A 25,880-nucleotide genomic window follows, 5' to 3' on the forward strand; every position below is an offset into this window, starting at 1 on the left:
AAGGATATTTAATTTTTTTTAGGAACCAGCTTCATCTATGAGAGAAAGCACAAGAGTGGAAAAACCAAGGGCCTATTTACACTGTTTGCTCCAGAAAGTATCAGAGCTATGGGACCTACTACAGAACCTCTCTATGTTGTGGTATGTTAAATTTTCACATTGTTACAACTGATAATTTTTTTTATTAAAATTTAAATAAAAATAGTTTTATTTTAATTTATTGGTTTGATTTTCTAAACTAAATCTGTTTAAAAATTTTGAAATAAAAATAATTAAAGGAATACTAGTTTTTTCAAAGCATTTTCTTTTGGATTTACAGATCTAACCTTTCAGATACCTAGAGAAAACATAAATTTAAATAAAATATTTTCATGTTTAAAAGTGTTCAAATTCTAAAGGTCTAAAATTTTTGTTTTTGATTTTAGATTCTGTACCAAGAAGAAAATCCAGGAATTGAGTTTGAATATTCAATGAAAAAAGATTCTGTAAAAGAAACACCTGTAAGTCAATCTGGTGGTTATCAGTGGACTCAGGTATTGTGATTTCATCTTAGTCAAAGTGGTCAGGGAGGATGGGGACAATGGTCTGTTTATTACATTTATTAATTTAGTTAATTTAGATTTATTGATTTATTAATTTGAGTGTTCAAAAGTTTCAAGCAATAATTGTAATCTACAAGATAGGGAATTTTGTGTATCATCATTGGGAATTTATATTAATTTATCGCCCATTGTCTTTTCCCAATAGTTCCCTGGGAAGTAGTAGTTGTTTGTTACAAAGCTTCTAGATAACTGGTATGAATTCATTTAAATTTTCAATTATCCTTCATTTAACTAAAGTTTTATCAAAATTACACTTCACTTTATAGGGAGCTTGGAGTGAATGTGATGCACCTTGTGGGGGTGGAACAAGATCTAGGGAAGTGTTTTGTTCTGAAGAAGCCACTTTCCAAAGAGTGTCTGATGGTCTCTGTGATTCAAATGTTATGCCACCTGTCAATGAAACATGTAATGCAGATCCTTGTAGACCAAGGTAAATTTGAATTACTTTTATAATATGTATAAAATCAAATAGGATTTTTTTGATTAAATTGGTTTAACAGGCATGGGTAACACAAAGGAATAGTAACTCCAAATGCTAGGTAAGATAATTCCCAACTAACTATTTGTTAGCTTCTTGATCCCAAATGGGAAGTGTGCATAATAATGATTACCACCTGTTACTAGGTCTTTTTTATATCATCTTTACAATTCAACAAATTTTACATAGGTATAATTTTGGGTGTCTGATAATCCAAGCCCTATTTTTCCAAACAAAATAATACATGTTTATACCCAGGTACAATGTTGGAGAATGGGGTAACTGTACAGTTGCGAATGAGACAGAATCTGACTGCACCCAGTACCAGTTCAGAAATGTGTTCTGTGAACAGGTTGTGGCCAACAACTTGCCAACTCTTGTTGACATGGATACATGTCTAGCTGATCTTGGTGATCCTCCTGTTGGTGTCAAGCAATGTGATGAAGAAATAGAGGATGATTTTTCGCCAGAGGATTCTTCAGGTCCAAAGTATCATATTGGCCCCTGGTCTGGTTGTAGTACTATTTGTGGTGATGGAGTCAAAACTAGGGAAGTTACTTGCTACAAGAAAGGAGATGAAACAGTGGATGTTCTTGAAGACAGTGAGTGTTCTGGAACTAAACCAGCAACAGAAGAACCTTGCAAGAATGAATCTCCTTGTGAGTTGTATGACTGGATTATATCTGATGTTACTCCATGTGAGGGCAAGTGTGGTCTGACACAGACAACTAAGAATGCTATATGCACTGACAAAGAGGGTAATCAAGTTGACGAATCACTGTGTGAGACTGATTTGCCTGCTGATTTATCTGAAGATTGTGAACAAACTCAACCAGTCTGTGAGTTTAGCTGGTACGCAACACAATGGAGTCCATGCTCAAGTCCCTGTTCTGATGTGCAAGGAATTCAGACAAGATCTGTTTTCTGTGGCTCAATGGGAGAGGATGGAAGCATCTCTAATGTGACTGATGATAACTGTCTTGATGAAATGAAGTACAATGAAACTCAAGATTGTTTTGGCAATGAAGAATGCACCGGCACTTGGTATACAAGCAGTTGGGACACTTGTTCACAAGATTGTGGTAGTGGTAAGCGTAACAGAATTGTTTACTGTATCAAAGAGGGAAAACCAGTTGCACCTGATCAGTGTCAAGAAGATCTCAAGCCATTTGAGGAACAAGATTGCAACACTGAGTCATGTCCTGAGGCCTCAGGTGATGGGGAAGAGCCAGAATGTAAATATTATGATGACTGGTGGATCTTTGGTAAGGGTGGCAATGGCACTGTTGACGGAGATGAGGGAATGATTGTGGAGGGTGCTCCTTCTGATTCTCCTGAAGAAGATGGATCTGGTGATGGTTCAGGTGATAAGGCTAATGAAATTGACTATTCCTTATTCTCAAAGAGATGCAAACCCAAACCTGTTGAACCCTGCTCCAACTCTACATACGGCTGTTGTCCAGATGGATTTTATGCGCCTATTGGCCCATTTGGCGAAGGTTGTAATGAATACAAAACCTGTGAGGACACAAGGTATGGATGTTGCCAGGATGGTGTTACTGTTGCTGAAGGAGCCAAGTTTGTTGGTTGTCCTGATACCAACTGTGAAGACACTCTCTTTGGCTGTTGCAATGATGGTGAGACTCCAGCAAGTGGTTATGGAGATGACTCAAAGTGTGATGAAAACAAAAACTGTAAATCTAGCAAATTTGGCTGTTGCCCAGATGGAAGAACTTTCTCTCAGGGTCCAAAGAAACAGGGTTGCTTCGCTTGTCCTGAAGAAGTATTCATGTGTGATTCCTGTGAGAAGACAGAATTTGGTTGCTGTCCAGACCTCCAGAATGCAGCAGCAGGTCCTGAATTTGATGGTTGTCCAGACGAGGATGGTTCTGGCATGTATGAGGATTGTACATTATCAAACTTTGGCTGTTGTCCTGATGGTATTACCAAGGCCAAAGGTGAAAACTTCAAGGGTTGTGACAATGCAACACCATGCAAGAATGCCTATTGGGGCTGCTGTGATGACCTGCTTAACCCTGCCCATGGACCCAATAAAGAGGGCTGTTGTTTGAACAGTGAGTTTGGTTGTTGTCCAGATAACACTTCACCAGCAGAAGGACCTGATAACAAGGGTTGTGGATGCGAGTTTACAGAGTTCAAGTGCTGTCCTGATGATATCACACCTGCTAGAGGACCTGACTTTGAAGGTATTTTTTATTCAATCTAATTTTTTAACAATTATCTAGTTCTAAAGCTTCCTTACAGCTAGAACATGTTCAACTAGTAGTCTTTGGACTAATTGTCTGATCAACTTATTGACCTTAAAAAAAAATAACTAAAAAAATTACTAATTAATAAAAACTATTGCTTTTCTTCAGGTTGTGGCTGTGTATCAAAAGAGAATGGATGTTGCCCAGACAAGTTTACACCATCACCTGGCCCTGATGGACAAGGTTGTCCTTGCTACACCTATGAATATGGTTGCTGTCCTGATGGAGAAACTATTGCCAGGTAAGGATTCTTTTCCACAATTAAAGTACCAAGTTTTAAAACTCATTTTCTCATTGCTTGACTTAAGTACTTTGGGTACTTTTTTTAAAATCTTTATTGGTTGTTTCAAACTAAAATTGTTCAAACTCTACAATTAAAGTTGTCCAAACTATACAAACAATAGGTTATACAAAAAGGGGTTTTTAGTTTATTATCATTAACAAATTAATGTTCCTTGTCCTATCCCTTAAAGCCATTGGAATAAATATAGTTATAAAATATGATAACTTGTACCTTATTTGCAGGGGTCCAGCCCAAGAGGGATGCTCCTGTAAAGATAGAGAATATGGATGTTGTCCTGATAGAAATACTCCTGCAACTGTAAGTGTTAATATATATGATTTATCATGTTTCACATTTATCATAAATTAGTTTTAATTAGGTATTAATTTTTAAAATCATGTTTTTTATATTATTCTTGTGAAATAGTTTAGAATAAAGTAGAACATCTGCAATAGTCAAGCAAGGAAACAATGATACCAGTGATGGAATTTCAATTTTCTATTAACATCAAAAAAAATTTTAAATACCACTTTTTAACTTACCATTGGTGTTTCTTGATCTTTACTTTATGAGAAATCCAATATTGCTGACTAATCCAGAAAAAGTTGTCATTTGAAAATGAATTATATTTTTAAAAATATTTATTCAGGGACCCAACTTTGATGGTTGTGGGTGTGCTGCTAGTGAATATGGTTGTTGTCCTGATGGTAATAGTACTGCTCTTGGTAATAATTTTGAGGTAAGGCTATATAATTGTAAGCTCAAAATGGTTGTAAATTGTTCTGATGGTAATATTATTAGTCTTGGTAGGATGAATTGTCAATTTTGATATTTTGTAAGAATAGAAATAATTTTGAAGATGCCCTCAATTTAAAAAAAAATGTTTTATATTCACTTACGCTTTTTATTAGGGGGAATGTTAAAACAAATACACCCTTTCCCCCCTCAACTAAAATAAAAGCTTGAAAGTCCTTCTTTGCAAGTGATTCTCAAGGATTTTAAAAATATTTGTAGCTTTTTCTCATGAGATTCATATTCAACAGAGATGTGAAGAGCAAGAGCTACCAGAGCCTCCAGCAGAAGTTTGTGGACTTGAGAAGGACAGAGGACCAGCTAGGAACTTTGAAGTCAAGTAAGTACAATTGATTTGGATGTTGATTTCCCAAAAAGTGCCTTGTTAAGAAAAACCCCACTATCTATTTTGTAAATGAATGAAAATATGCAAGGGAAGCTGTTTTTCATATGATTGTTTATTTCCTTAGATCAGATTGGGTTAGGTTATTATGGGTACTAGGTACTAACACATAATATCCCCTAATCCTCATATAAAAGTAACAGGATGATTATGTTAGTGTGTCTGTATGCAGCTCAATATATTGTTAACCATTAAACCAACTTCACCCTGCCAGGAAAAAATTTCTTCTAGAAAAAGATCATCACCCCTCATGTTATAACTATTAAAGGTAAAGGGTTGACCCTTTCCTCAAGCGCCCTCAGAAGCCTGAAGGTGAGTAGCCAAATATGAAAATTAAATTTACACTATTTGATATTTTACAGGTGGTTCTTTGACATGGAGTATGGTGGTTGTACCAGGTTCTGGTATGGTGGAGAGGGTGGTAACAGGAACAGGTTTGAAACAAAGGAAGAGTGTGATGCTGTTTGTGTTGAACCTACTGGCAAAGATGTAAGTATGCTTTTTCACTAATAACTTTATTATTGCATTTATCATCAGAGCTAGTAAAATGTTTTTACTTTAAAGTAATTTAATTAACACCTCTATACTATTATAATTTGTCTAATTTTTCATGACCCTCTTGCACTAAAATTCTATTTTCTAAAATATACATTGTATATGAATTATTTCACAATTCTTAATTGTTGCTTTGTTGTAAAATCATGATAGTTTTTAGTCATAATTTATATTCTTGCAGGCTTGTAACTTACCAATTGTACCTGGACCATGTGAAGGTTTCTACCAGAAGTATGGATTCAACAGAGATACTGGATCCTGTCAAGCTTTTACCTATGGTGGCTGTCTTGGTAAGCAAAACTAAGTATTAAAGTTGATAGATTTGATTCTGTAAGAAGAGTCACTGTATAACTTTACATTTTAAAACTAACATTCACATATTTCATAAACTACTTCTCTCTCCACTCCCCCTCTAATTATTATTCTTTTTTTAATTTTTAACAAAACAAAACATTTCAATATATTACACTTTTGGAGAAAATCATTCACTATTGCTTTTACTTAAACTATGTTTCAACCTTTGTTTATATCTAATGCACCAAAGATTGAAGTATTCAAATCCTATGTAGGAATTCAACTGATTTTATTGTGTTAATATTTCTTTAAATAATTGTATTCCAATTGATTGATTAGCCATAGTTTCTTAGGGTTTGGACCTAAGTAGTCGTGGAGTAGGCTGAAACACTTTTGTATAGCCACTAGGGCTATCAAGCTCCACGTTCAAGCATATTATGACTTGACCCGCTATTTCATGAGAGCTTCTCATTATTACCTCACCCTCGCCTAGTATAGCAGGTGTCCCAAATTAAGTCACCGTAATGAATGACGCTCACCGCAGAGGAGCTTGAGATAAGGGTAGTACTGATAATATGTATGTAACTATTAAGTATCCAAACTCACTCAATAATCCCCTTCTTACACAACCAGGGGAAGTTGCGTGAAAGTATTCAACTGAGAAATTCGAGTTTCCACATGGGGACTAGAACTTGAACTCTCATCACCATAACTCAGTGCATTACCACTGAGCTACGACGCCCCTTTAATTGTATTCCTACCTATTTGCTGCTTTTGTCTTTTCATTTTTATCATTTTTTGTTGTTGTTTTAAATTAACAAGAGTTTATGATTTTATTTTCTGTGTATGGACATTGTTATTCTTGATACACCATTACAAACATAATTATTATTTAGGAAATAACAATAAGTTTGTGAGTCAAAGGGAATGTCAGGATACTTGTGAAGAATCTGAATTTAAACTTCTGCATACCAACAAGTGTGAACAACCAATTGAGGAAGGACCCTGGTAGGTTGACTGTTAGATAGATAAAATTTTAAAGAAAGTATATTAAAGCAAATAAAAATTAAAAGATAAGCCACCCTATTGTTTTTAAAAATCAGGGAATAAAATGTATTTCAAATAAATAGTCGATAATTAGAGAGAAGGATGTATACATTTAAGCTGCATGATTGATATATAAAAATAGCTAGAGGCATTTGAATAGATCTAATTATAAATTGCTTCTTATATTGAAATAAATAAAATGAATATAAATGTTTTAGTCTTGGTAACTTTACAAGATTTGGCTTCAACAAGGAGGATGGTAAATGCCAGGAGTTCGACTATGGTGGCTGCAAAGGTAAACACAACTTTGATTAAAGATATCCTTGTTTAAATGTAAATTTTGGTTCTAAAGCTTTCATGATTTTTTCAATAAATAATTGTTCAGTATAATACATTACTAGTTAGCAAATATTTTGTATAACATGTGTTTATCTATTGATAACTTTTTCCGTCGGAGGTTTTACCCTTTATCCCCCCCCCTTCCTCACAAGATAAAAAGACTAACTAAAATGCAAGTATATATCATAGGATTGGACATAATTTTGCGTGAAAAAAATATGTTTGTAAATATGTCAGCCACCTTGATTTAGAAAATTAATGTTTGGACAAATTTCATTTTCATCAAATAATTTGATATTATCAATCACAATCTTTTTATTATCTATGAAATCTGAACAGCTTTAGCTTAATGTCCAAATGTTCTAATACCTGTAAATAAAAAGATGAAATAATTACAATGTTCTATTTAATGTGATTGTAATGACCTCTTTATTATCTAGGAAATCTGAACAGCTTTATCTCAATGTCTGAATGTTCCAATACCTGTGAGGAAGGAGGTGGATCCAGAGCCATGTGTCTTCTACCAAGATCTCCAGGTATAGAATGGTAACAACTGCTACTATGTCAGGCGCATAGCATCAATCAATATAAGATTAGCCTTAAACCTTGTAAATAATCCAACTACATTTACTTCCTTCAGTTAAGATTTACAAATAAAGGTTATAAAATCAAATGGTAGGTTTTCGTTGTAGTTGTGATGTTATTGCCTTTAACAAATTGTTGTTTAAAGTCATATATGTTAGGACTAGTCATATGGAAGAATACCAATTTAGTCTACTTTGTAAGCTTATATTTTTTCAATCAATCAATCATAAATGTACAGAACACATTTTCTATATTTTTATTGCAGGACCTTGCCAGGACCGTCTGCCAAAATGGTATTTTGACAATCTGGAGAAGAGATGTATGCCTTTCTACTATGGAGGATGTGAAGGTAATGATATTATGCTAAAAAATCAAATTGAGTTTTGCAGTGTAAAAATATATGTATAAAAATGTTTATCAGAGGAGGAGCTTTTATAATATGACTTTAAGTCTATCTGTCTGTCTTTTGTCAATTTCTTTGTGCGACTGACCATCCGCTATTCTGTCAAAAACCACTATGTCAGTCTGTAATTGTCTGTCTATCCTTGCATAAACATAAGCCATGTAGAAATAAGAAAAATTTGAATTTTTTCAGGGTCTACCTATTATCTATTTATAATTTATCTGCTATAAAAGATAGAAAATTCATTTATTATTACTAGGGAATGGAAACAGGTTTGACAGCCAGGTAGAATGCCAGAAATCTTGTCCATCTGAATTCTTACAGGTAGTTATTAACACATGTTTAATCAGTCCAAAATTGTGAAATTTAACAAATGTTTGTTATTTTTTTCACAATACATCAATGTATTGACTATCTCTATAAGAATTTTAATTTTACTTATTGAATATTGAAAAGTTAAAAGATTTATAAATAAATTAATAACATCTGAGAAATGATATGATCAAAATTGTTTGTCTTATTTGTTAGCCTAGTGTTACTTTAGGGAGATATTTGTCAGCTAGAGAAGAAAGTTGGACCCTGTAGGGATATGGTAGAGATATATTTCTTTGTTACCAATATTATTATTATATTAGGGAGATATCTGTCAACTAGAGAAGAAGGTTGGGCCCTGCAGGGATATGGTGGAGATATATTTCTTTGTTACCAATATTATTATTATACTAGGGAGATATCTGTCAACTAGAGAAGAAGGTTGGACCCTGTAGGGATATGGTAGAGATATATTTCTTTGTTACCAATATTATTATTATATAGGGAGATATCTGTCAGCTAGAGAAGAAGGTTGGACCCTGTAGGGATATGGTTGAGATATATTTCTTTGTTTCTAATATTATTATTATATTAGGGAGATATCTGTCAGCTAGAGAAGAAGGTTGGACCTTGTAGGGATATGGTAGAGATATATTTCTTTGTTACCAATATTATTATTATATAGGGAGATATCTGTCAGCTAGAGAAGAAGGTTGGACCCTGTAGGGATATGGTAGAGATATATTTCTTTGTTTCTAATATTATTATTATATTAGGGAGATATCTGTCAGCTAGAGAAGAAGGTTGGACCTTGTAGGGATATGGTTGAGAGATATTTCTTTGATTCTAACATGGGCACTTGCCAGCAGTTCCTGTTTGGTGGCTGTGATGGTAAGAATTAATATTAGAACCACCACTAAAATATTTTTTCTTACCTGGGGCTAAGTCTCCTATACATAACCAAACAAGATTTTGTATTCATAAACAAATAAATAATGGGAAATGATTGCTACATAATTATTTCCCCTCTTTAAACCTATCCTAACTAAAAGAAAATTATCAATTATTGTATTGTATACATATCTTAAGTACAGGATTATCCCTATATCAATTAGTGGTTCAAAATCTAAATTTTTAGATAAAAGTCTCTTTATAGCTTGATTAACACTTTGTTAGATCACGCATGTAAAAAGAAAGTCCAAAAGAAACTAATTTTGTTTTGGGGATACATGGGATAGTTGGGTAGATTTCATTGTTCTAATAAAGGGTACACACTTTTTGTTATATAATAATTCTTAAATTTAGGCAATAAGAACAATTTCCTTACAATGGAAGATTGTGAAGCTAGATGTTCAACAGACTACAGCATTCCTATCCAGGTTAAACATACATTTATTTCTTTAGAAAATGCATGTCAAAATCAAAAACAGTAGCAAAAGTAGCAAAAATAGCAATACATATTTCTTTATGATTTGAAATGGATGGTCTCTGATGTACAGAAATCCTTAAATAGCAAAATGAAAGGCATACACATAATTTAGAATTATAGAGAAGATTATTGATACTAGATTGTTTCTCTTTCAGGAAGAATTCAAGCTTGAGTTCTGTTTTGAGGGCAAAGACTCTGGTAAGGGAGAGGCCAAGCAGCCCAGATGGTATTATGACCACGAGGATGGTGTCTGTAAGAGCTTTATTTATGGCGGAAAAGAGGGTAATAGGAACCGATTCTTGACAAGGCAGTCTTGTGAAGCTTCATGTTTCAATGCTCAAGATGTTTGTACTTTGCCTAAGGTAAACTACTTTGTTTTTTAAACAACCTATAAAATAAACTTACATTGCGATTTCAATTTTAGGGATCACAGCTTAATTTTTACGATTTATTAAATCAAAGTTTAAACAAATGCTAGTCAAGTAATAGCAAAATTTTTAACAAACATTATTGCTTATAATGTTTTGCATAATATTTGGGGATCTAAGAAAGAGGACAATCATCACTAATGTAATAAATAAGTTAGAACTAAGCAATAAAGATTCAAATCTTTAGTTTAGCAAAGACAGATTGTATGTAAAAACTTTGGTTGGTATTACAGATCAATTTGAATAATGGGACAGGGAAGATTTTAAACATTAATTAACTTTCATTGCAGGTACTTGGACCATGCAATGGAAACTTGGAACAATTCTGGTATGATCCTGAACAGGATAACTGCTACAGCTTCACTTATGGTGGCTGTGAAGGAAATGGAAATAGGTAACAAAGATTTTTTGATTACAAATGAGATATTGAAATCAATTTCAAGACATTTTCTTACAACTAGAGAAGCTTAAATATGTCTCTTATCATTTCATTTTCAGGTTTGATACTATAGAGTTCTGTGAGAGTAGATGCCAACAGGGAACAGGACCAAAGAGACCTGGCAATGCCATTGCTCCTGGCATTGATATTTGTAGCCTGGAAATGAAGGTATGAGATTATTCTTACTATATGGAATGGAATAAGAATACAAATTTATTCATAATCTAGATCTTTGTGTCATACAATAGTTTCTCTTAACATTATAAATGCATTTTAACAACTTGAATTCAATGTCAATGTCATATCAAATATCATTGACTATGTGCAATAATTCATAACTTTGAAATTCTTTAAAAACTAATTGCATCATTCAGGAAGGACCATGCACAGATAACATTCCTTCTTGGTCTTTCGATTCAAAGAAAGGAGTTTGCACTGGTTTCACCTATGGAGGTAACAATATTGAATATGTTTTTTTTTTATTTCTTACATACTATAAATAACACACATGAGTAATACTTTTGGTGAAAGATTCGAAATTGCTAATTTTCTTGTGAAATATAAAAATATGCTTTTAAATGTAAGTTGTAAAAAGAATGAAAATAAGATTACATAGCAAAACACTATTATCAATTTAATGAAATAGCCAGATGAAAAAATTAACACAATCTTTACAGGAAATTTATTTTATGGATAATCACAAGTTTTATATTTTATTTTTTAACAAAGTTAACTCACTGAGACATCAAGTTAGGGATTAAATTTTTATTATTAGTATTCCAAGATTATACTAAAGAACCTAATAAAAAACATTAACACAAATGATACAATTATAAATAGGTTGTGAGGGTAATGCCAACAGATTTGAATCTGAGGAGCAGTGTGAAAGACAGTGTGGTAGGTTCAAGAACCAGGATGTCTGTGGACAAGCTAGGGATATTGGACCTTGTTATGGCAGGTAACTTATGAATTAAATAATTTTTATTATAATTATAAAACATGGCTACTCTTTTTAAAAGTTTTAAGTAAAGTCCTACATCCCTATATTTCTTATCTAGAAATCATCAGTTTCTTTGAAGTTGAAACAACAAATACTCAATTATCCTATAATAGTATTTCTGAATTATAGTTTACTTTAGTTTTTTCTGTATCAGTTCAAAACGGATTAATATCTGGTGGATTAGAACCAGTTCACAGCCATACTAAAAATTATATATAGCATCATAAATCCAGTTATCTAAAAATACTAAAATGTACAATCAAAAGATTAAAACCATTTTTTAAAGACAGTGTCTTTGACATCTTTAGGCTAAAAACTTTTTGTAATCTTACAATTGTAAATTTTTATATAAAATAGCTGTTTATGATACGATGTGATAAATAGCTATTATCAAATTTCTGTTAGATATGCCAATATGGCAAGGCAATATATTTTGTAATCATTTTAGGTTCCGCAAGTTCTATTATGACTCTGATGACAAGGAGTGTCTTGAGTTCACATTTGGTGGTTGTGAGGGAAATGGAAACAGGTTTAGCTCCATCAAGGAATGTGAACTTGTCTGTCTGAGCAGAGAGGAACCTGAGGTGGAACAACAGTCTACAATATCAAAGGTTAGTTGTATAGATTTTTGTCCACATACAGTTTTAAAGCTATTAATCCATCTCAACCCAGGGTTACTTTATCAAACTATCATCTTTGTACAGGCATTCTATGTAATATAATACAGTATATAAACTACATACACTTATGAATTATGTTCATTTTACTTATAATTGACATTCTTTGGTTTTACTGAATTACAGACTGTATAGTATTAGCTCTTATTATTTTATCTTGAATAGGATGCCATCTGTAAGCAGCCAGTGGACATGGGATTAAGCTCCTGCAAGGATAACCTGGAGAGATGGTACTATGATTCCAGAGCCAAAACCTGTTCTGCTTTCATCTACAGTGGTTGCTCTGGAAACATGAATAGATTTAAAACTTTTAAAGTTTGTATGGGATTCTGTGAACAGACTGAACCTAATGCTAATCCTGTTGACAGGTAAGACATATCAAAGGATAATTTTTATAATCCTAATAATAAAGTAACAGGATGTCTGTCTCTCTGTTTGTAGTGAATGATCTTGCTAACCACTAAACCAATATGATTCTCCTTTACAGGTTGATTTACAAATTCCTGTGAAGGTTATAACTATTTTGGGAGAGGGCACCACCACCCTTTAAAGAGAAATCGCCCCTAAAAAATTATCACTCCTGAAGAAAAATTAAAATGGTAGGGTAAGGTTGACCCCTCTTTCCATTTTAAATACATTTTTCTTTTCAAATCTAAGATAAAAATTGGGTTATTCAATTCAACTCCCCACTCGTCAGGTGCCACTATAGGCCTCTAGGGGCATGAACACTAGTAATTATTAAGATGCCATTGAAAATTTATAAATTTCTGTTGAACCCAGGTATAGACCACCACCAGCAAATGTTGACCGCCCAAGTGCAGTAGATGTACCCACTAATGGTGCAGCAGATCCTAGTGCCAACAACTATGATGAACCTGCCAGCACTGGTGATGTCAACTGTGATGAGGCGGAGGGAAGATGTAGTGCCATGAGATGTCCCTATGGTACTCTCAGATACTATGATGATAGAACTAAGTGTGAAGGAAAGCATCCATTTGATAATTTCTATAAGGAAGATTTTTTTAATTTGCATTAAGATTTTTCCCAATATCCAAACTTTTGTATCAATTTGTATGAAAGGATGAAGTGAAGTAATATTTTCAGGTATAGTTCTTTTGTGACAACGCCTCTTAAGGAATGTTTTGTCATATTTTTACAATAGCTTTTAATAAGTTATTTTAGGTTAGGTTAGGTGATTGCTCGCAGGTTTAGAGCCCTGTGCAGGGGCTAGAAATAGGAAAAAGCTACTGTGAAAATACGCACTTTAATAAGCACTTTAAGAGGTATTGTCACAAAAGTGACTATACCCATATTTTCTAATGTAAAAAAATAATGAATTGCTGAACAAATCAGAGTGTTACTGTAATGAGCCCTGCCAGGGATTTTCATGTCCAGCAGGAACCTCATGCAAGGTTGAGCCAAGGACTGCTAGGGGAGAAACTATCTACAGAGCTGTTTGCAGGTATCATTTTTACTTTATGGATTATTCTTTTGATTATATACATTCTTTTTTTTATTTATTACCCATATAATAAATTTACAATTTCATTTCCCAATCTCTAGTAAAGAATCTCATAAATTGAATCATTATGTGTCTTATAATAAGCATCATTTTGACTTTACTGAATCAGATATATGAATAGATTATTATAATTCACTCTGTTTACCAAGTGTAATTTCAGGGATGACACCAAAGAAGGTATTTGTCCCAAACTTAGTAGAGATGATGAAGCTAACTGTAATGAGGATTGTCAGGTAATAGTGATATATCAATATTATTTCATATAAATATCTAATTGCCTACCTAGGAAATTTGTTGAACCTTGGTAAAATAGAGATCTAAAGGAATAAGAAAATGACCAATATATTGATTTACATCCCTGATGATGATTCACAAATTACCCCTTCTGTAGATTACAATAAGTGGTTGAAACATTTGGACAATTAACTTATTGAACCAACTAATCAAATGTACTCAAAGTTTTTAAACTAACAAATAAAAAAGTAATATTATAAAACTTTGGGGACTTATATAATAAACAACTCCCTTCGTGGTAAAATCATGATTGACTAACAGTATAAATGAATATCACCTGTTTGTTAGCTGGTGAATGTCCCTTACTCTAACTACCAGAAAACGAACCTTTAGTTACATAAAATATTTAGACAGAAACATGAACTTATAAAATTCTTTATACAAATATATTTAGACTGATGGTGATTGTTCTGGAGAACAAAAGTGTTGCTACAATGGATGTGGAAAATCTTGTGTCACTGCTGCCAAAGATCCTGGAATGGTGGATTATGAACAGGTTAGTTATAAGTTACTGGACTTATTATAAATGTTATAACTTAGGAATCTATAGCTCCTAAAGATCATAATGCTCCCAGGATACAAGTAGTGCTTCCTAATGCTATTGTTTAGGGAATTGTAGCCTCTGAAGATCTTAATGCTCATAAGATACAAATAGTACTTTCAAATGTTATTGTTTAGGGAGTTGTAGCTCCTGTAGATTGTAATGTTGAACAAGTTAGAAGAAGTTTATCTGATTATATAGGATAAAAGTAATTAATCCTATAATCATTTTTTAGGAAACTGTACCCTCAAAAGATTATAATGTTCCTAAGTTAGAAGTAGATAGTCCTAATTCTATTATTTAGGAAACTGTAGATTATAATGCTCTGTAGTTAGAAGTAGTTAGTTCCAATGTTATCATTCAGGAAACGGTAGCTCCTGAGGACCCCAATGCTCCAAAGATAGAAGTAGTGAGTCCAAATATTATTGTCAATGAAGGAGATGTTGCTTCCCTGGCAATCAGAGTCAATGGAAATCCTAAACCAGGTTTAAAACAATATCTTGACTTTAGAGTTTTTTTTACATTAATGTTCATAACATAAGTACAATAGCAAGGTCTTCAGCAAAATTGGCCTGATAGCATGGCATGCCTAATAATTAATATCATCTAAGTTTAATTTTATGCAAAATATCACTTTGCAACTTTGTCCAATTTGTCTCTTATCCTTATATTTTTTTCATATTTTTAGATGTTTACTGGAGAAAGAACAACCGCAATGTTGACACTATGAGAGGAAGATTTTCTATTTTGCCTGATGGAACTTTGCAGGTTACAATTTTTATATTCTTAATGTTCACTAACACAATTTCATACTTGCTATTTTAGACATATCACTTGAATATAAAAAAGGATACCATTCCTGGACAAAAAGTTGATAATAAATTATACAAAACAGAAAATCACAACCCTTTGATTCCAAAACATTTGTTTGTGAGTTTTTTTTTGCATCAATATATAGACCAAGGCAATTGTACCAAATCATACAATAGCTGTCACAGACCCTTACAGTGACATAGTATTGTAACTAACTTTTGGACTACTTGATCAAATCAAAAGTAATTATTAACAAATTTTTAGGTAATTAACTTTTTTAAATTTTCTTTACTTTTTTCATTAAAGGTTGTTGGAGCCAGACCTGAGGACCAAGGACGTTATGATGCATATGCAGATAATGGACGGGGTCCTCCCATCACTAAACCTGTCCTGCTTACTGTAAACAATGCAAGGGAACTGGCTGCTAATATCATGGAATCTAACAGGTATAACAGAAAAATCCAAAATTGCTTCTAATACAGATTTCATTTTGTATTCCTGGGAGAAAAGAGAATATTGGACTCTAAATTTAACTGCTACCCAAAGTTTTATAACCACATTATCTTACTTATTGACACATAAACTTTGGGTATTTTTATTGAATTTTGTTTGGTTGTCTTCATCAAGAAGTGTCCAAAATTTTATACCAATAATTATGTTCCCTAATTGTTTTATCTTTAGGAATATTATCATGTCATTGGGTGCCCCAGCTGTTATTGCTTGCAGAGCTTATGGTTGGCCTAGACCTACAGTAACCTGGTGGAAAGGTAAACAAAATTTGGTTTAGAAATATGTCAACAGTTGGGAATTTATTGTAAATTTATAATAAGTTACAAAGCTATCTCTTGAAATTTGACTTTAAAAAAAATAATTGGTTGTTTATGGTTTCTCTTTAACTAAAACAAAAAGATAATCAATATTTCCATTGATATTAAATTATTGACATTGAATCCCTGATATTAAGGAACCAAGATCCTGCCATTGAACTCAGATAACATAGCACAAGAGGAGGACTTTACACTAAGGATTAGAACTGTGTCCCTCTCAGATCTTGGACCCTACACTTGCCAGGTATTGAGAAAAAACGCAATGTAGGATTTGAAATGCAGCAAGTATGACCTTTTCAAATAGAAAGATTAATAAGCCAAAAAAAGATCATTTAAGTATAATGATATGAAAATAGATAATCACAAAAATATCCAGATAAAAAATAATTTATATTGTTTCTTTGTCAAAATAAAATATTGACATAATGTAATGTAACAGTACTCTTAAAAAATATTAATTTTCAAACAGATTTAACAGATTTTAACATGATTTACATCAATATACCATTTATAGTCATAAAACATAAATTTAAAATCATTATAGCTCGTTAATAATTAATCTTAATAGGATTGTTTTTAAAAGTAACCAAAAAAAATTTGTGTATTAATGAAAATGAATAGGCCTACAATGGATTGGGAGAAGCTGCTTCCTTTACAGTTGAGATGAAGGTATATGGACCTGTGTCTCCAGGACCTGGTGAAGAAAAGTTTCTGAGATATGTTGTTGGTACACCAGTAGCTCCAGTTACTACAACTACCAGGTAAAACTATTGAGTATGACATCAGATTAACAAACATTTAATTCAATATTATATAAAGAATCTATTAGCTAAGTTTTATAAGAAGAGAAAAATGTTGCCAATTTTCATTTCTTTTATTTTCCCATAATTTATTCAAATTTTTACAAGCAACAATCCGTAGTATTTAGTTTTAGTTAGGATTCCATATTTAGCCTGAATAGAAAAAAAAGAATGAAATTAAAATTAAAAAATTAACACTATTAAGACTAATGTATTGGTACACAACATGTTTATATGGTTATAAATAGGGTAAATTTTGAAAATACTTAACATAATTTGTTAAGTTTATCTGTCAAATAAGTTCAAGTTTAATCTGAATAGAATTACTAATCCAAATTATATTTTACAGTAGACCTGGGTACCGACCACAGCGTCCAGATGGATGGGACTACAACAGAAGACCTGAACCAACCACAGCTAATCCCAACAGACCAAGACCTGGCTATATTACTGTTAGTGTTTCTATGCCTCAAAATAGGTAATATTACCAGTTTTGTAATTAATATACATACATAATCAACTCTTCATTATATCAGAATATTTGTTTACTTAAATATTACTTAATCCATTAGTAAGTTACATGTTTTTACTGTTTTAATTATGTTAGACAGATGGAACAATTAATATTAACTATTATTGGTCACTTTAATTTAAACAACCATACTTTAGTTCAAAATAATTAGTTATCAAATTAGTAAATTATAATCTTAGGTTCCCAGTGAACTCCCATGTGTTGATACCATGTGATGTCAACAGCTACAGCCGACCAACCATTTCATGGTACAAGGATGGAGATAGGGTTAGAGAGAATTCCAGAGTTTTGGTAAGTCTTTGAAATAACATTTATGAAAATACTGCCCTATCTTCCCAAAAGTTATTTTACCCACATTTAGAATTTTATATTGCTATGCAGCCTTTTTTCCTTTCAAATGGCGTTGCTATAAAAGATCTGACTCTAAAAAAGACCTTATCTTACTAAACATCTAATGTTAATAGTCTCAATCAAAATATCATCGATGAAATTGCCTCTGGTACAAATAGCCTCATTACAAAATAGCTTTGCCTAACATCTGCTACAAAGAATTGTAAAAAACAAGTTACAATGTTTACCTCCAAACCATACAACCTAACCTAATCTACCTTAGTATATGTTGTGTGGCTATTTAGTAGCATTATATATATTTTTGTAACATTAAACCTTATGTACTTAGATGTTTTGTAGCAACGCCCTTCCAAATATTTTGTTTTTGTACATTAAGTTCTGAAGCATAATATCGTTATAAAACATTCAATAACATTATATTTTTGTAATTTAGATGTTGAGACATAATAATACCTTGGCTATTTATGGTGCTGGTACAAATGATTCAGGTATGCACAGGAGAATCCTAAATTTGTCCTGTATAAGAAAAGTATCAATGTTTTTTTTAGCTTTTAGTTATTGTATATAAGAATGAAATACAAGCATAATTTGATATAAGCCTTAGATACTACACTTGCTTTTCTGACAATAGCCTGTAAATGTTCATTCCTTGTCCTTCCTAGTATAGAATCCATATCATTATCAATTATTCACCATATCCTCTGCCTGAATACAATTGTTATTTTTAGGTGATTACACCTGTAAGGCAAGTAATGGATATAATGAGGCTGAAGATACTGCTAACATTGTCATAGAGGATATCCAGGTATAATCTTTATAAAAAAATTGTTTCTTTGTGAGCTTCAAAAGTAAGTTTGGTTTATGACAAGAAGAATATATTTTAAATAATTCCCATTAATTTTTAACCTCAAACTTAAGTAAAAAAAACATGAGAAAGAAAGATTTTTTTCCCCAGGTGCAAGATGATTGTACAGACAACCCCTACTTTGCCAACTGCAAGCTGATTGTGAAGGCCAGATATTGTGGCAACAGATACTATGCCAAGTTCTGTTGTAGGAGCTGTACTTTAGCAGGTATATTAGTTAGATATTTCGATAAATAGATAGATTGATAGCTATGTTGTTAGACAGATACCTATATAAAGAGTTATTGAGGTAAAAACTAACACAAGATAAAAAATAGATAGGGCGCAGAGAAGATAGATTAATAGATTGTTAGAAAAAATTTTTTTATAGTGATTTCATTGCTAAAAAGTTTAATTGAATAAGTATCTAATTCAACTTTTTGTTTCAGGCCAAATACCATATTCACCTTAATATAGATGTATTCAAACTGAACTGATATGCTGATAACAAACTGGAAATGATTATGAATAATGAGTATTGCCTTAGTTTGTAAGGGACCCTTTTCTGTTTCAAGGAATGTAATTCATATGATATGATTTCTAGATTTTTAGATACTTTTTCCCTGTTAAACAGACACACAATCTTATTCATTAATACAATGGTTATAACTTGGTAATATAGGAGTTAATTGAACTAAAAGTATAACCCAATATATATGAAAGATTGTTATAATCTAAAAATCGATGTGTCTAAATATTTCTAAAAATCATAATAGTCTTCTTAAAAGTAAATAATCTTTTGGAACAAAATAAAAAAATGTCTTCTCCGTGTTTTTGAGGGAAGCTGAAAGAGCTTTTTTGCTTTTAAAAGATAATGAATTACAGCATCATTGTCAAAGAATTATTTTAAAATTCTATTTAAGTCTAAACAAAATACATTAAAAACAATGGTAGAATTGAATCAGTAAAGGAATTTTAGATTTAAGGAACCTCTAGTACTAAAGCTTTTAAAAGTATATAGTTTTGCTTAGTAGAACTAAACAAAAATAATACAATTTGTTAAGAAAATTCATAATATAATACTTTTAAAGTTTTTGTACTAGAGTATTTTAGTTTATAAGGGACCCTCCGATTAGTTTGAATGTTTATTGTTTTAGCAAATTTGTGCCTTTTTAAAGTTTTGATCATTTTGAAAACTTTAAGCATTGAAAGTTTTGGAGGCTTTAGTTTGTAAGGGACCCTCAATAGAAAATAAAAAGGTCTTTAAAGTATCAAAAGCTATTAGAGACTTTTTCAAATTTTCTTGGGGTTTTAGATTTAAGGGACCCCTGAGATTAATGACCAAATGATTGAAATTATTAATCAATTCAATGACTATATAACACTAACAAAATTTAAACACTCTCTTTTGACTATGAGACATTTACATAATAATAATTGACAACCAATGCTAACATATGCTAAAAAAAGACTTACACAATAGATTTTCATTTTTTTATTCTGGTCATTTTTTTCATGGTTTAGTTTGTAAGGGACCATTTCATGATTTTTGATTTTTAATTGTTTTCTTTTATTTATTTTTATGTATGGAATTATATACTATGAAAATCACACAGTCTTTCAATTTATTTTTTCTTATGATAAAATCATGGAATGTTTTAGGTTTAAGGGACCATGATTAAAAAATGGATGCATTTGAAAAATTTTAATTAAAACTTTCTAAAATCTTGTCCCCAGAGGTTAACTGATTTTTTTACCAGGTCAAGTAAAACCTTCAAATGCCTTTAAAAAAAGGTTAATTTGTAAATTGTGAAGATACATATAAATTTAAGAGGTCAACATATTTTTGTAAAGTAAGCCTATAATTTGTTATTTTTTTTTATTTTTTTTAGTTTTGAAAATGTAGTCTGTTTTTCTTCATGTTTAGCATGTAAGGGCTTATCATAGGCTTTTAATAATAAATATTAATTTATTATTGTTTTGTATACTAAATTGATTTATTTATGATTTTTTTAGTCAGTTATTGAAAGCTTAGGATTCGTACAAATTATTTATATTTTTTATCTAAAATGAATTATTATCATAAATAGTCAAATTTAACCTGCTTAATTTTGTGTTCAAAGCATTTAATAATAAGAAAACTGCCATTTAGCCAATATACAGTTTTGAAAATCCAATGTTGACAATTTAACATTTAACAAAGATTTCTAAAAAAATGTCCATTGAGTAATTTCTAATAATAATATTAATATCTGTGATATATTTTTTTTTTAAATTTGATATTTTTGTACATTTCTATGACTAATAAAGTATCTGCAAGCATGTGTTTTCTTATATATATTGATTATAACACACAAATAAACACAGAAAGATAAATGATACAGCTAAATTTATGAATTGTTGACTAATTATCAAAAAACATGATTTCTGCTCTGTAAAACATATTTGACAAATTATCTGAAAAATACAATTTGTTTAATAAAACATTTCATGAGGCTTGTTCTTTAAATAAAAATAGTTATTACAATAGGTTATGTGGTAAATTACTCTGCAAGCTATTAGCCTTTTAGAATTTATTACTATTTTTATCACTTTTCTTATTTTTTATTTCTTTTTTATTTTATTTACTATTCTTTGAATTTCTTCAATAAATTTAACACTAATATATCACTAATAATCACAGAAATATGCATTAGAAATATTTATAAATGATAAGAGATTTGCAAAAGAGGAACATTTTTACGAATTTTTTTAGTAATCTCATAGATAGGGTCTCACCTCTGGGGTACCCTATTAGATATTCATGATTTAGCATTCAATTCATGAATCACTTTGACTTTCTTTCTCCTGATAATACTATATGTGCAATTGAACATCCAGGAATGAAATTTTCTGACTAATTTTTGAAATTCTTATGAATTGTCATCCTTACATTTATGGTTAAATTTCTTATCTTTTAATTTCTAAATTTCTTGATGAACCAATGGGCAAAGTTTAAACCCATATCTGTTAAACCCAATGCAGACAGTCCTGAAAATTGGAAATAATATCAAAAATTTTCCATGGTTAATATAAAAACATTTTGCCTTATAATGTTACTTGTTTCTTTTTGCCAATTATTGGCTGCATTACTTTTTCTAATCTCGGAACTGAATATGAAATCTTGGTTAAGTTAAAGGAAATAAAATGTATGATCATTTAACTAAAAATCCTTAAATATCAACATTCTACACACAATTATTTGGTTGCTTTTTCTCTTCTTATCATTTATAGGAGAAAATAGAAGTATATTCTCTTGTTCCCAAGCAGTTTAAGTAGGAATTAGTCTTGCAAAGAATGAGTTGATCCAAAAAAATTAAAATTGTTTACAAATATATAAATACCTACCTAGCCAAACTCCCAGAGAGCTTCCAACATCAATGACAAAAGCAAACCAATCATAGGAGAGTTGTTTTTTCTTATACTCAAAGGTTTGAACAAAGTGCAGCACTATTTGAACCCTATCATCTAAAGAAAATACAATCTATATGGTACAATATTAACAAATATTACAATATTGTCTATAAGAATCATACATGATTATAGAGGTAGTAAAATGTAGATTAAATCAAAATACCAACATTTTGGACTAATAGTACTAGTATAATGTGGTGTGGACCATATTAAACAAGACACCTTCCCTACAGCAGGCTAGCATGCAACAATATACGCTAATGCTAAAAGTAAATAATAGGTACTTACTTAAACTTGAATCAGCTTCTACTGTCTTTCCCTTTGATCTTACATGAATTTTCATCTGCACACATGTATTCTGACACTTCTCTTCAGGTTCTGTTTTCTGATTCCTTTGCAATCTTTGCAGTACATCAGCCTCTATTTTGTCAGCAAATGAGTCTTTCTCTTCTTCAGTTAAGTTAACTGTTTTGGTGCACTTGTTTTCTTTACTCAACCAAAAAGGCAAACAAGTTAAACTTTCCTGAAAATGTTTAATTATGTACTTATATGAAAGTAAGGTTTTTTGTTACATCCTATATATAAGTTGAATGGTAGTGACTAGTTTTACTGTAGTAGAAATACAAATTACAAATATTTCATCCCTATTCAAAAAACGTAATAAAGGTTGTAATTTTCCCCCCTCTTCAAACACTCCTTAAACCTGTATTTTTACTCTTAATAATGTTATTGTAAATGCTGATTTAATTCTTAATTCTTATATTAACCTATTCTACTTTCAAGAAGCTGAAGGTACATTATCAGTTAAGTAAATTCATCAAGAATTACAAACCTTCTTACTAATACTATCAACTTCTTTCTGTACACACTCAGAAAAGTTGTGTTCAAAACAAGAATTAGTTTCCCCAGCAATTTGATAATCTTCCACTTCAATTCCGACTTCATAGATAAAGATGTGTATGTTATCTCCTGTGATTGGAGTTCCATAGAAGGAATCTATATCAACACTGTAATGGGACTCTTTGTTAGGATCTGTTAGTTGGGCCACAACATCTTGTTGTCCCTTGAAGTACTTCCATGATATTACCATTGATTGATTCATGCTGTAATCTTTGATTAGAAAACAAATTCCATGTAGTGGAATAAACTTTTTCTCTTTCGTAACATTTTGGTCACTCTCAATTTTTATAGTATTTCCCAGTGCAATGTCGTTCTCATAAATCTTCTCCATCAACTCATAGCTATCAGTTTGATCTTAACATAATGGAATAATATATTTTTATTTGATGATTTTATAGATAATTTTTACATTTTTTTTCAAAAGGGACAAATAGTTTTTATCCTGAAATTTTGATTGGATCCTTTCTTAAAGCCATACCCATACTTGAAACTTTGAAACATTCTTTATTATTGAATAAGGCTTTTCAAATAGGAAAGACCCCTTGCCAAATAACCTCAAATCTGCAAAGGACAATTCAAAGTAAAAAAAAGGGGATTAGAGTTATATCAAAAAGTTTAACTAATATTTTACCTCTTATGGGATCATCTCTGTCAGTGTAACCAGTTCCATTAAAATTCAAGTTGGCATTGGGACATATAACTATAATTGGTGGGCTGGGCAGTTGACTCACATTCAACCTTTCTGTAGAGTCTACTTTGGGCCTACTTACTAACTTTTTTCTTGCTATATCAAACTAATAAAGACAGTCATGTGTAAGTATAGTTTGTTGTTTGTCCTTCAAAACAAACTGGATATATTTCATCTTTTGGGGCAGGGAGGTAAAATCTTCTAACACTGCAATGTATTACAGCAAAATTTTATTATATCATTTAATACTTATATTTACGGGAATTTTTGTTTAATTAAATCTTCCAATTTTTAACATTTACAAAACAGCCTGCTTTATTGCATCAAGATCCATGACGGATCTATATAGGAAATAAATGTCTATATATGAGCTCAAATTTTCCAAGTGATAATTGTTTAAAACTCATAGTGCTCCAATAATGCGTAATAAACTCTCATTGACCAGAACGATAAGACCCATTATTTTACTGTATGAAGAATAAATTCATTTTTATTATTTCATGTTGCTATTTGAATTATATTGAAGTATTAAATTTCTATCCATAAATTAGAAAATTTAAATTTATAATATAGTAAATAAAAGAAAACTTAGTTTTAAAATAATTTGATACTAGCGATACATATGTAATGTGGTCAGATAATGAACTAAAATTTAACAGTTAACTAAACATTTTAACCCTTTCAGGACGATAATTTGAAATAATAAATATTAAGATCCTAAAATAGTTTAAAGAAAGAAATCGCCATGGAGAAGATAATGGAAGAATAGGGTTAATAGTCAGAATTCAGATAACCAAAAGAAAGTAAATAAAACATTGAATAAACCTAGCCAATAGCGAGATAATTATATCAAGCCCGACTTTAGTAGCACTATATTTGTGGTAAAAAAATAGATTTTTTCAATTTTTTTTACAGAATTATCAGTTTTTACTTAAATGATTCACAACTAAAGAATATTTTGGACTATTGTTTTCTATCTATTTTTATACAGATTTTATATCTTGTTTCTTTAAGATCTTACTAACAACTGAATAGGTTCTATATTTCATAGAAGCTTCCCATAAGTCGCAGGATGGTTTAGGACAATCTTATTCTTAACTTCACTAAATGTTTTATGACTATTTTTCTGCCATCTCCTATCAAATTCAAGCACAAAAGTGAAATACTAATAATCAAAAATGAAAGCATTTTTTAAAAATGATTTATTTATCTTAAGAGAAATGCTATAAATATACATGTATAATTTTAAAAGTATATCTTTCAACTACAAACTACTTCTGAAATTTTGAACAGCTCTTCCACAACTAAATAAAAACTAATTTTAGAACAATTACTTTGACAGCTTCAATATTAAGTTGTTTTACTTTATTTTCCACCCTTTACTCATACACTGACAAATAGTCAAAACTATTCTAAAGCTTTAATCAGTTTGATTGATTTCTCTAATCATTTAGTAATATATGTATTGTATCCTACAATGTAAATTAACAAGATTTTTTTATGATTCTAAATATCTCTAAAATTACTTAAATTTCTTGTAAACGTCCTTGGTAGGGTTTAAGATTTTATTTTCCCTAACTCTCTCGTCCTCTCTAATGCTAGGGGAGGAGCAATTAGATTAAAATAAAGTAGTCAAGGTCAAATTGTATTTTAATTAAAATGACAAAATAAATTCTTGTGTGCTCTAAAATAAACACCTAAAACTTGTAAAAAATTTCTATTATTATAAAAATATCTATATCTATATCTGAAAAAAAAGGTAGGGGGGGGCATTATATAGCAACAAAGAAAACACTATTTTTCCACTAATTTAAACAAAATGTCTAAAGTTTTTTTAATAAACCCTATTATCGATTATTTTTATGGTAACTTTTTATAAATGTTGTCATCCTTATTTGTGCTAAAATATCTTAACTTTAATTTCTGAATTTCTTGACAAACCAATGGGCAAGGTTTAAACCCATATCTGTTAAGCCCAA

At 31.0% G+C, this 25,880-nt stretch overlaps 1 protein-coding gene across 2 annotated transcripts in view; it reads left to right on the forward strand.

Annotated features, from left to right (window-relative positions):
- The window catches only part of Ppn (proteoglycan-like sulfated glycoprotein papilin), a 30,545-nt gene extending 9,363 nt beyond the window's left edge, over positions 1–21,182 (forward strand). The window contains exons 11-50 of one of the 2 annotated variants that reach the window (XM_080180168.1): positions 23–141; positions 426–533; positions 869–1,032; positions 1,339–3,287; positions 3,459–3,591; positions 3,876–3,951; positions 4,283–4,372; positions 4,677–4,765; positions 5,191–5,317; positions 5,565–5,673; positions 6,574–6,685; positions 6,943–7,019; positions 7,504–7,599; positions 7,914–7,997; positions 8,311–8,375; positions 9,140–9,254; positions 9,669–9,742; positions 9,948–10,154; positions 10,511–10,614; positions 10,719–10,827; positions 11,034–11,112; positions 11,500–11,617; positions 12,108–12,270; positions 12,502–12,704; positions 13,117–13,317; positions 13,688–13,798; positions 14,019–14,091; positions 14,547–14,648; positions 15,058–15,178; positions 15,382–15,461; positions 15,813–15,952; positions 16,188–16,273; positions 16,471–16,577; positions 16,955–17,094; positions 17,483–17,611; positions 17,845–17,956; positions 18,450–18,504; positions 18,745–18,821; positions 18,972–19,089; positions 19,310–21,182. In XM_080180168.1, the coding sequence (XP_080036294.1) occupies positions 23–141; positions 426–533; positions 869–1,032; positions 1,339–3,287; positions 3,459–3,591; positions 3,876–3,951; positions 4,283–4,372; positions 4,677–4,765; positions 5,191–5,317; positions 5,565–5,673; positions 6,574–6,685; positions 6,943–7,019; positions 7,504–7,599; positions 7,914–7,997; positions 8,311–8,375; positions 9,140–9,254; positions 9,669–9,742; positions 9,948–10,154; positions 10,511–10,614; positions 10,719–10,827; positions 11,034–11,112; positions 11,500–11,617; positions 12,108–12,270; positions 12,502–12,704; positions 13,117–13,317; positions 13,688–13,798; positions 14,019–14,091; positions 14,547–14,648; positions 15,058–15,178; positions 15,382–15,461; positions 15,813–15,952; positions 16,188–16,273; positions 16,471–16,577; positions 16,955–17,094; positions 17,483–17,611; positions 17,845–17,956; positions 18,450–18,504; positions 18,745–18,821; positions 18,972–19,089; positions 19,310–19,332 (6,245 nt within the window). In that variant the 3' untranslated portion in view covers positions 19,333–21,182. The remainder of the gene's footprint in view (positions 1–22; positions 142–425; positions 534–868; positions 1,033–1,338; positions 3,288–3,458; positions 3,592–3,875; positions 3,952–4,282; positions 4,373–4,676; positions 4,766–5,190; positions 5,318–5,564; positions 5,674–6,573; positions 6,686–6,942; positions 7,020–7,503; positions 7,600–7,913; positions 7,998–8,310; positions 8,376–9,139; positions 9,255–9,668; positions 9,743–9,947; positions 10,155–10,510; positions 10,615–10,718; positions 10,828–11,033; positions 11,113–11,499; positions 11,618–12,107; positions 12,271–12,501; positions 12,705–13,116; positions 13,318–13,687; positions 13,799–14,018; positions 14,092–14,546; positions 14,649–15,057; positions 15,179–15,381; positions 15,462–15,812; positions 15,953–16,187; positions 16,274–16,470; positions 16,578–16,954; positions 17,095–17,482; positions 17,612–17,844; positions 17,957–18,449; positions 18,505–18,744; positions 18,822–18,971; positions 19,090–19,309) is intronic. The other variant, XM_080180169.1, reaches the window with a different exon arrangement.
- The last annotated feature ends 4,698 nt before the right edge of the window (positions 21,183–25,880 follow it).

The sequence above is a fragment of the Acartia tonsa genome, chromosome 12 (assembly GCF_053477335.1).
Source record: "Acartia tonsa isolate MP-2025a chromosome 12, ASM5347733v1, whole genome shotgun sequence".
NCBI classification, from domain to species: domain Eukaryota; kingdom Metazoa; phylum Arthropoda; class Copepoda; order Calanoida; family Acartiidae; genus Acartia; species Acartia tonsa.